Raw genomic sequence first — 12,205 nt, 5'->3', positions numbered from 1 at the left:
GACTATGGAAAGAACCTAGATGTCCATCAACAGATGAATGGATAAAGAAGATGTGGTATATATACACAATGGAATACCATGCAGCCATCAAAAGAAATGAAATCTTGCCATTTGCGACGACGTGGATGGAACTAGAGCGTATCATGCTTAGTGAAATAAGTCAATCGCAGAAAGACAACTATCATATGATCTCCCTGATATGAGGACATGGAGAAGCAACATGGGGGGGTAGGGGGATAGGAGAAGAATAAATGAAACAAGATGGGATTGGGAGGGAGACAAACCATAAATGACTCTTAATCTCACAAAACAAACTGGGGGTTGCTGGGGGGAGGTGGGATTGGGAGAGGGGGAGCGGGCTATGGACATTGGGGAGGGGAGGCGAACCATAAGAGACTATGGACTCTGAAAAACAACCTGAGGGTTTTGAAGGGTCAGGGGTGGGAGGTTGGGGCAACCTGAGGGTTTTGAAGGGTCAGGGGTGGGAGGTTGGGGGAACAGGTGGTGGGTAATGGGGAGGGCACGTTTTGCATGGAGCACTGGGTGTTGTGCAAAAAGAATGAATACTGTTACGCTGAAAAAATAAATAAAATGGAAAAAAAAAGAATAAAATTCTGAGGAGTATGAAGTGGTATTTCATTATTTTGCATTTCCCCTCTACTGGTTAGTTTGAACATCTCATCGTACATTTGTTGGCATTTGGGCATCCTCTTCTGTGATTTGCCTATTCAAATAACAGGAGGCTCAGTATTCTTGTTTTGTTTAATTTCCAGGAGTATGTTCTATATGTTGATCTCTAGTTCTGTGTCAAGTAACTTTTCTCCGTCTTTTGAGAAATCCATTTTATTGTCAAATCCATTTTATTTTCCTTTTTGTGATTTTGGGTCTTAAATGATTTCCTACTCTTGGTCTACATTTTAGTTTATTTACTCTTCGAATAGGTTTGTTCACTATGAAAAACAGGGGTCCAGATGAAGAGGTAATAATAAGGAAATACCAAACTCAAACTGAGGGACATTGTACAAGTTAATTTATAAGTTTCAAATGTGTCGAGGTATAAAAATCAAGACTAATGAGACATTCTAAAGAGACCTAGCCATGAAATACAACATGTGGTTCTAACCTGGATCATTTTGCTATAAGGCCCACTCCTGGGACAAATGGTGAAGAGTACATGGGGGTCTAAGGATTAGCTGGTAGTAGGTATTGGTTTAATTTCCTGATTTTGATTATACTATTATGTAGGAGAATTTCCTTCTTTGTAGGAAACACACACTGAAGTATTCAGGAGTGGTGAGGTATCAACTCACAAACTGACCCTTAAATAGTTCAAGAGTAAACGTTTTTCCAACTTTTCTGTAAGTTTGTGACTGTTTAAAAAACTTTTGTTGTTTTTCATCAGAATCAAGTAGAGGTAAAACCAGTATCCCTTATCTGAAAACAAGGTCAATCTCCATCAGTTGGAGCCCATTTTCCAATTTTTTAAATGGGAAAAATGATAATGCACATGCTAACCCCAAATTTCTAGTTTCCTAAAATTAACAAAAACATGATAAATTATCCATGTACAAATAACAGGCTATCATGTTTGAATGTAAAATGCTTAAAACATAGATCTGACCACCAAACAATATGGTTTTTATAAACAGTAGCTTTGTATATTAGTTGTCTTCTTGTCTATCTGCAATTTTCTTCAATGTGCTCTCATCTGGGATGGTAACACACACCAGGAAAACTAAGGGCTACATATGAAAGATAAATGTGGAAAAAAGCCTTTAGGATAAACATGCAATCATTGAGAAAGTTTCACACTGAGAATTAGCTGTGCTATCGAGATACTTACCCTATTTTTGACACCTGGGTCACTTCTAAAAATTTGTCTAAATGGTCTATGCATTTGGAATGTCACAAGGCTTTCTATATATCATGTTGTTAAACATTACATCGAGTTTGTGGGGGGACATATTTTTTCCAATATTAATCTGGCTGAAAAAAACATATATTTATAAAATGTGAATCTTGGGTGTTAAAAGCCAAATAACAGAGTTGCGGAAATGACAATTAAAATTCAAAGATATATCATCTCATGTTCAATAGGATGACTACTACAAAAAAAAAAAAAAACCCAAAATAAAAACAAAAACAGTGGGGCACCTGGGTGACTCAGTCGGTTAAGCATCAGACTCTTGATTTTGGCTCAGGTCATGATCTCAGGGCCGTGAGATGGCGCGCCACTGGGCTCTGGGCTCAGCGGGGAGTCTGCTTGGGATTCTCTCCCTCTGCCCCCCACCCACCACACTCATCCTCTGTCTTAGGAAAAAAATCTTTAAAAAAATACAGCAATAGCAAGTGTTGGTGAAGATGTGGAAAAATTGAAATCCTCTTGCACTGTTGGTGGGAATGTAAAATAGTGGAGCCACTATGGAAAACATTATGGTAGTTCCTTGAAAAATTAAAAATCACAATGTGAGCATGGAGGTTGCCCAAAAAGTTGAAAATAGAGCTACCCTATGACCCAGCAATTGCACTACTGGGTATTTACCCTAAAGAAACAAACATAGTGATCCAAAGGGGCACATGCACCCAAATGTTTATAGTAGCAATGTCCACAATAGCCAAACTATAGAAAGAACCTAGATGTCCATCAACAGATGAATGGATAAAGATGTGGTGTATACACACACACACACACACACACACTGGAATACTATGCAGCCATCAAAAGAAATGAAATCTTGCCATTTGCAACGACTTGGATGGAACTAGAGGGTATTATGCTTAGCGAAATAAGTCAATCAGAGAAAGACAACTATCATATGATCTCCCTGATATGAGGAAGTGGAGATGCAACATGGGGGGTTTGGGAGGTAGGAAAAGAATAAATGAAACAAGATGGGATCGGGAGGGAGACAAACCATAAGAGACTCTTAATCTCACAAAACAAACTAAGGTTTGCTGGGGTGAGGGGGGTCGGGACATTGGGGAAGGTATGTGCTATGGTGAGTGCTGAGAAGTGTGTAAACCTGGTGATTCACAGACCTGTACCCCTGGGGCTAATAATACATTATATGTTTTTAAAAAATAAAATTAAAAAATTTCAGGAAAAAAAATCACAATGTGATTCAGCAGTAACACTTCTGGGTATACATCCAAAATAATGAAAAACAGTCTTGAAGAGTTATTTGTGGATCAATATCTATAGCAGTATTATTCATAATAGCCAAAAAGTGGAAGCAACACAAATGTTCATGGAATGAATGAATAAACAAATGAGGTATATACATATAGTGGAATACTATGCAGCCTTAAATATGAAATTGTGACACATGCTACAACATGAATGGACCATGAGGCCATTATGCTAAGTGAAATAAGTCAATCAAAAAAGACAGCTATTATAGGAATCTATTTATGAGATATCCAGAGGAGTCAAAATCAGAGGCAATAGAGTGGTGGTTGCCAGGGACTGGACAGAGGGAAAGGGGAGTTGTTTAATGGGTTTGGAGTTTCAGCTTTGTGCAATGTAGAAGTTCTGGAGATGGGTGGCACTTTCTTCAAAATTAATTCTGTCCCCACTTTTTCTCTTCAAATACTATGCTGAAGCTTATTCTGCTCCACATTCTTTATGAAGAGGCAGACTAACTTCCTTCCCTCTCTTATTATCTCAAGACCATTTACTTCTGTGGTAACTTCCTGGGCCTATACCCACCTTAACTTTCTCACAGATCAACTATATAAAATAAAAGTAATGTTTCAAATATGTCATCTATTGAAAATGCACATACAGCCTGCTGAACCAGCTGTGTTACTTTTGTTATCTTCCACTGATTTTTTAGGGCAAAATATTGAGACAGACTAAAAATGAAATTTTTCTCCCTGCTTTTTGGGTTCTTGATCTAGGAACCTACAATAATGAAAAAAGTTTCTCCTATAACGTCTTGTAAGCTCCCATCAAATGGCAAAGTAAGAACAATTTGTTAGTGAATATTTTATCCTGCCCCTTTTAGATGTCAGAGTAAAAACAAAAACAAACAAACAAAAGTCCAAAAAAGATTTGAGAGTGGGAATGATAATAGTTTATTTTCAAAAAGGCAAAATGAAAATGAATTCCACTCAGTAAAAATATACTCTAAGTTACAAAGAGCAAATGTTTGTAAGCATTAAGCATCTTCTATTGCTCAGCCCAGCAGTGGACATTTGGAATTGAAGCGTCAATGAGGTATTTCTGGCTTGAAAGCAGCTTACAATCTTTGTTAAGAGCAAGCAAGATATCTCACAAAGTGAGATAAATAATGTGAGAGATGCTCCCACTTGGTGTTAATAGGTTTTAAAAGAAGACTATATAATTCACCCCACTGGAATCTAGGAATACTTGTAAGAGTAATGCAACTCTAAGTTGAGTCATGAACAGTGAGTTATACGTGTTGAAAAGTTGAGAGGTCTTTAGCTAGAGGAGACACATGTGATCACAACCTAAAACATTCCACTGACATTATGTGTGTGGGTGTATGCATTATGGAGAAGTAAAATGAATATATATCACTCCCCATCTCCCATGGAATAATTTAAGTTGATGAAGAGAAACAATAGACTTTATATCCTAGGCAAGGCCTCAGTGTAGCATAGTAATTTGGCATTATCCCTTGGCCGAACACTTGGTTTAACACAGGAGTGAAAGGAAGTACCAGCACATCCCATAGAACATATCCCTGGTTGAAGGATTCCTGGTAGGATTCTTTTTTTTAAATTGTGAAATATACATAACAAAATTTACCACCCTATTTTTCAAGTTTACAGTTCAGTAGTTTAATACTTCATTAATATTCAGACATGGTTTCAAAACACTTGGTTGGGAATCTGTGGATTAGGAATCATTAACTACCTGATTTAGTAGAACTCCCAACATGAAAAATACATTTACTTCTCAATACAACTAAAATAATCCTAGCCAAAGGACTGGAATTATTGGTATGTACAGAGCAACTAACTTTTAATCAAACGTGCAAAACTATTAAATTATTTTTTTTTGCATATTCTATAATTCAAATTTTAAAAGATTATATATTAGGTACATAAATTGATGTCTGGAATTTAAAAAGCAAATGGCATGTCAAAGAAGAGAAACTTAAGACAAATCTTATATTCTTTTCAAACTAACAATACTGGAAACTATTAACTAATGTTCACAAAGATGACTTGAGGAATAAAAATCTTATATGGCCTTCTGAATGAATGCATTATAAAATAAGCAAAGAATGCTTCCCTTTATGGGGCTGATATAAAGATTAGTTTATGCACATGCAGAGAATAGCATACTTTTAGCACAAGTCAGATGTTCAATAATTGCTGCCTGAATGTAAGTGTAATCTTCAACCAAACAAGCTCAATTGACTGGACTAGCTTTCTTAAAACAAAGATGTTCACATTTAAAAAAAAATTGAATCTCTCAACAATCTAAGTTAGTCTTACCTAATAAAGGAAAATAGATTTAAAAAATGAAAGTAGTTATAAATCTCATGATATATGCAGTTTCCTGTGACAAATTAGAATGCAGTGTATTATGAGATTAAGGGTTCTGTAGACTATTTCAAAGGAGGTTTCCTGTAAACACCAGAGGGATTCTTAAATGGTTACAAGATTCAGAAATAAGAAGGTATTAATAAAGCAGGCAGCAGAACTTACTGCTCAAGAAACGAGGATTTTGGTCTTAGAAAATTTTCCTGTCTTAATCTCTGAGTTCTTTTAATCTTTATATTGCATTACTAAGCAACCTCTTACTTTCTCGGTTTCTTTTTATTAACTAGGAATCTGGAGTCACTGCTCTTACAACTGTACTCATCAGAATTTGAAAAATGTCTTATAAAAATAATTTAATTTTCTTCCTCCACAGTCTATTTTTCAAACTGTATAGACAACTGGAAGTTTATCATGGCACTCAAGCACTATCAAAATTGTACAAACTGAAGTCAAACTATGCCTGTAAAAAAACCCTTTAATAGTTTTAAAATATCACATATGCCTGGACATTTTTTCCTCATAAAATTATATCCATCAAAAAAAGTATGGAAACTTACTCTATTAAAACCTCAAATCATTATACAAAAAAGTTTTGGGGAAAGAAATTAGCCTGAAATGACCTCAGTTAAAAGAAATTTTGGATATATACAGAAATTTTAAAAAGCATATACCTCAAACAACTTATAAGGATGATATGCCTTGAAAAATTTTGTCATAGAATTAAAAAAGCCTCAACTGATGACAGATATTGATATCAAAGATGCATGACGGGATACAATCAATCATTCTACAAAATGAGTTAAAAATTTTTTTTTGAAAAAATTTTTTTTTTTTTAGGGCTCCTGGGTGGCTCAGTCAGTTAAGCATCTACCTTTGGCTCAGGTCATGATCCAGGGTCCTGAGATGGATATGCCAGGCTCCCTGCTCAGTGGGGAGTCTGCTTGTCCCTCCACCTCTCCCCCTCCCCCTGCTCATGCTCTCTCTCGTGCTGTCTCAAATAAATAAAATCTTAAAAAAAAATTTATTTACAGAGAGCATGCAAGCAGTGGGCAGTGGGGAGAAAGGCAGAGGGGGAGAGAGAATCCCAACCAGACCCTACGCTGAGAGCAGGGCCCAATGTGGGGCTCCATCTCATGACCCAGAGATCATGACCTGAGCCAAAACCAAGAGTCTGATGCTTAACCAACTGAGCCACCCAGACATCCCATTAAAAAAACAATTTTATAAGTCAGAGAAAGACAATTATCATATGATCTCTCTGATAGGAGGAATTTGAGAGGCAGGGCAGGGGGGTTGTAGGGAGTAGAGAGAGAAAAAAAAATGAAACAAGATGGGATCGGGAGGGAGACAAACCGTAAGAGACTCTGAATCTCAGGAAACAAACTGAGGGTTGCTGGGGGGTTGGGGGGGTAGGGATAGGGTGGCTGGGTTATGGACATTGGGGAGGGTTATGTGCTATGGTGAGTGCTGTCAATTGTGTAAGACTGATGATTCACAGACCTGTACCCCTGAAGCAAATAATACATATGTTAATAAAAAACAATTTTAAATATTTTTATATCACATACAGATGTATCTCCAAAAATTTATATATTTAAGTTCACTAAAAAATGGTTTTAGGAATCTCCTCATTGTGAAAATGAGGGGTATAACCTTGTATGTGGCTAGATCCAGAACTTAAGTTGCACAGGTACTTCTTAAATATATATATATATATATATATAAATGGAAGGCAGAGTGATATAATTAAAACATAGGAATACAGAAGTTAATTTGATTACCTCCCTGATCCTCTCAGATTCTGTATCATTCTGTCATTCTCTGTTCTAGTACTTTAGTTTTCCATATTACTTGCATGATGTGAAAGGAATTACTTACATATATATTACTTATCCTCTCGAATGACATGAGAACTGCATGAATGGTGGGACTCTGGCTTGTCCTGTGGAACTCCAGGAAGTAGGAAAGTTTGTAGAGTGGGGGGAAAGGAAGGAAGGAGGGATGGTGAAGGCAAAACCAAGCTGCAGTGGAAGGAGGGCTCCAACAGTTTATTTAGTTGTCTAATTAAGTCAGTTCTTTGTGGTTTGTTTTTCATGTAGTGGGTATGTGTAAACCAAGGATCAATCATATATTTGCTCATTAGTCAAGAAACACAAAAGGGAAAAAAAAAACAACACTGAAACTCGACGGAATTCAGTTTATTCAGGTAACTCTTTAATTCCAAAACAATAATATTCACAAATAACCAGGTTTAAAAAAAAAAAAAGTTTGCCCAAATTTTAATTTGTTCTATTTTTACTTTTGGAACCAAAACACATATTTGGAGGGGCAGGAAGAAAATGCCCTAGTTTTTCATGTGCTATTTCGTAGTGCAGATTTTAAAATGTAACTGAGTATTTAGATAAGGTGTTTTTTCCTTTTTTAAAAAGAAATCAAAACTCATGAAATAAAAGTATCACAAGATAATATTAACAGAACCTGAATGTTGTTTAAAGAAAACATTTTTTTAACATTTAACTTCTGGTTTATCTAATAGAGGCATTTTAATAATAAATTGACCAAATGACTGAGATAGTCATTTTTTGAGTAATAGTATTACTGTTTTAATATCTGTTCAGGAGTTCAGATTTTACAGACTAGTTTCAAATAAAACTATAAGGACAAAGTCCCCACTCCATCTTCCTCCCTTGTCCATGTTATTTTAATATTGCTTAAATTTCTATAATCTTCAAATTCCTTAGTTCTTTCTTAGAGTTCTCTGCTTGACTTTCCTCTTTTAAAGATCTGTTAGAGAAGAACCTTAAGTACTCTGAATTCCATTGTATTTGGTTGTGAGTAAATAGTCTTATCCTGGGGGCTCTTAGTGTTTTTCTAAATTGAAAAATTAGTTTCTACATAAATTTGGCTGAATTATACTCTTTTTGGAGGCCTATGTTAGGTAACATAAAAAGTCTGCTAACATTTCAGAAAGCTTGAGAAAACACTAAGGCTCTGCTATTTGGTTTGAGCCAAAGCAAATTTCTTGTCACATCTTTTGGCCTGCTAGTACTTGAGAAAGGTCCATCCAGTTGTATGGGATCTTTCCAGCTGTAATTTTACAGGGTTGGGTGTTGGTGGGCAGAGAGGGTGCTAAAGACCAGAGTTACACACTGTAACTCCTGTTGTTCTATGATGATTATTTCTGAGACACTTTTTGCTTTTGTGGAATGTTGGAAAAGGAAAAAAAAATCACATCATTAAAAAATTTCTATTTGTGCTGCATTATTTAAATTACTAAAATATGATTAAACTAATGGCATAAGCTAAAGAAATTATTCTTTATTATTTGCTACAAAAACAATTTTAAGAAAAGTTTGAATTATGAAATACAATACAAAAGAAATAATCTTGTGGAAGAGGGTCCTAGGAAAAGCTGCTAAATGTACTTTAATTTCAATACAATGACATTAAACTACTTCAAACATAAAAATTTTAAAAATCTCTACTCTAAGATAAACACTGAAAATATACAAACCAAACTCCCTATTAAAATGTATTTTGCAAGTAAAAATTAGGAAATACTGAAATTAAAGGAATTTGTCACATTAGGCAAAGAATTATATAAAATATCAAGAATTATAAAATTATTGGTCTCATTGACCAATCCAAGTAAAAAAAAAATCCTTTAAGTCAAATGGCACAATGCTACTATAAACAATATATCAAAAATATCAGAGAGAAAAATCTTAAAGATTTTACTACTATTGCTTAAGTTTACTCATATTAAATGGTACATTTACTCTCCTTATTCCATTAGGATAATCTGAAAAGAATTTTTATATAACTGTAACATTTGTGATGGAAACATTTCAAAATATAAATTTCAAAATATTGTTAATATTTCTGATGGATATTGAAAATAGCCTACTACCATTCACTAAAATATTGCATGGAAATAATTTTGGTATTTCAGATGTCAGAAATTGATTTCCAATTGCATTGTATGATACACTGTTGCATTTAAACATTTTATAAAGAGCTATATGGTTTATATTTCCTACCACATTTACATATATTTAAAAAATGTAAAAATAAAAAGTAAGTAAAAAAAATACTTGGAAAAACTTGTTAAAATTCCCTTTATTCCAGTAGACAGAAGACTTTTTTCAATGTCCTGGCTGAAAAGGTTCTTGTTGCCACGGAACTGAAAGAAAAAAACCACAAATTTTTGAGATAAGTTAATGATGCTGACTAAGCATAATACATAATAGTATAATGGAAGACCTGAGTTAAGTTAGAACTAAAAATATTAGAATTCAAACTGTACATCTGCCCTTTAATAGCCATGGGTTCTTAAAAGTTATTTAAGGATCTCCAAGGAGTACGTGCCTTATCTGTAAGAGAACAATAATCTCTACATGCCTCTCAGGTATTCTGGGAGAGTTAAATGGAGTAAAGGAGGTAATAATGTGCCCCTCACACAGGGCTCACCTAGCCCCTCTCTTAGTTCCATTTATGGCACTGAACACAAGCATCAAGAGCAAAACATCAAAAATGGGCCATAGGGATTTTCATATGTTTAGAAAGATATAGCTCCTGAAAAGCATGAGAGGTGATCTCTATAGATTATTTGTACTCATAAAAACTAAATGAAGTGCTTATTGCCTCATAACACTTTTAGTGCTACTTTTGAATAATACAGTAAGTAATTATTTCTTTTCCTTTTATTTTCACTTGACTAATATAACCAAGGTTAACAATTAAAATCAAGAATTCTTGATTCTCAAGAATCAAATCAAGCCAGATTTGATTCGAGATATCTTTTTGAGCATCACCAACAGCTTAATTATTAAGAATACAAAAATCTCAAACTCTGAGAACCTTTATGAAACAATTACATTCAAGATTTCCTATTTCAGAAATGAAAATTTCTAGTTTAATTCATAGGCTTGCCACATCTACTATGTTTGGTGTGTTTATTATTACAGCAACAGCAGTGTGCCAAATTAATCACAAAGGAAAATCACTTCCCCACTTCCACTATTTCTTTCTCCTTTCCTTTACTGTTTTTCTTTTGTTTTAGGTGAACCATTTCCAGTCCTGTTTAAACTCAGGGTCAGGATGGGAAGGGAAAAATGCAGAGATAATTACAATACCAGATAATACTCATATAACTTATCATGTGAGAAAGGCACACAAAAAGTTCTATGGAAGTACGAGAGGAATTGTACGAGAGAACAGTAACTTCAATGTGGCTTGAATACAAAGGTGGAAGTGGTGGGAGATGAGGCTACATAAACTGTAAAGGACCCTGTGTTTCAAGCTAAAGTATTTGAATCTTATCCTATAGGTCATAAAGTGTCAAGTGGCAACTCCAACATAGAGGTCCTGTGATCAGATTTTTTTTTTTAAAGAGATTAAGGATTTATTTTTTTTTAAGATTTTATTTATTTGACAGACAGTGATCACAAGTAGGCAGAGAGGCAGGCAGAGAGAGAGGAGGAAGCAGGCTCCCTGCTGAGCAGAGAGCCTGATGTGGGGCTTGATCCCAGGACCCTGAGATCATGACCCGAGCCAAAGGCAGAGGCTTTAACCCACTGAGACACCCAGACGCCCCTGTGATCAGATTTTTAAATTAGAGACAGAGCTATGCTAACAAGCTGCTTCTTATCCAATTCAGACCAAAGAATGAATAAATGAACTCAGTTTTTTTCTACTTACTAATTTATGAGAATCTAGAGTTGGGAAAAAACTTTTTATTATTTTTAAAAGTTTATTTACTTTTATTAATCTCAACACCCAATGTGGGGCTTGAACTTAGAACCCTGAGATCAAGAGTCACGTGCTCTTCTAAATGAGCCAACCAACCACATGTTCCAGGAAACAACTTTTTAATTTGAAAGAATTTCCCTTGCATTCCTCTAAGACCTTAAAAGATAGTTAAACTCACTTACAGTACATATTACCTATCATGGTAGAATACTGGAGTCTTAATGGATAACTGTAGTTTTTGTCAGATTAATAGTTGTTTTTAAATTTTGCTTTATATTGGTAAATATACATTTCAATTTAATTTAAAAAATCTATGTTCTAATCATATTTTACAAATAAAGTTGCATTTAAGAGAAAAAAATTTTAGCTTCTAGTGGCAAATTACCAAGCTGTTCTACTCACTTATGTTCAGATAGTATATTAGAATACCAAGAGAAAGTTTGCTTTATCTGATTGAAGTTTCTTTTTCCAACTTGGTTTTTTACTCTTTTTCTTCACTTATCAAAATAATGTTATTTTCATAGTAGGAAATCTAGAAAATATTAAGAACTCCCTCTACAATCCCCCAATTTTATTACCTGGAGGCAGACAAGTTAAAATGTTGCTGTATTTCATTTCAGTATTTCTAGGCATTCCTTTACTTACACAGGTAAATTTATATGACATAGTTTTAAAAATTATCATTAAGTGGCACCTGGGTGGCTCTGCCTTTGGCTCAGGTCATGATCCCAGGATCCTGGGATCAAGTCCTACATTGGACTCCCTGCTCAGTGGGGAGCCTGCTTCTCCCTCTCCCTGCTGTTCCACCTGCTTGCACTCTCTCCCTGTCAAATAAATAAATTTTAAAAATCTTTTAAAAAACCCACAAACTGGGGTGCCTGGATGGCTCAGTGGGTTAAGCCTCTGCCTTCGGCTCAGGTCATGATCCCAGGGTCCT

At 35.0% G+C, this 12,205-nt stretch overlaps 1 protein-coding gene across 1 annotated transcript in view; it reads right to left on the bottom strand.

Moving 5' to 3' along the window:
• Window positions 1-9,199: 9,199 nt before the first annotated feature.
• TEX15 (testis expressed 15, meiosis and synapsis associated) overlaps window positions 9,200-12,205 on the bottom strand; it is an 85,515-nt gene continuing 82,509 nt past the window's right edge. The window contains exon 11 of the mRNA XM_045987441.1: window positions 9,200-9,700. Within this exon, the coding sequence (XP_045843397.1) occupies window positions 9,663-9,700 (38 nt within the window). The 3' untranslated portion in view covers window positions 9,200-9,662. The remainder of the gene's footprint in view (window positions 9,701-12,205) is intronic.

The sequence above is a fragment of the Meles meles genome, chromosome 2, assembly GCF_922984935.1.
Source record: "Meles meles chromosome 2, mMelMel3.1 paternal haplotype, whole genome shotgun sequence".
NCBI classification, from domain to species: domain Eukaryota; kingdom Metazoa; phylum Chordata; class Mammalia; order Carnivora; family Mustelidae; genus Meles; species Meles meles.
This window is presented reverse-complemented; position numbering and strand designations above follow the sequence as displayed.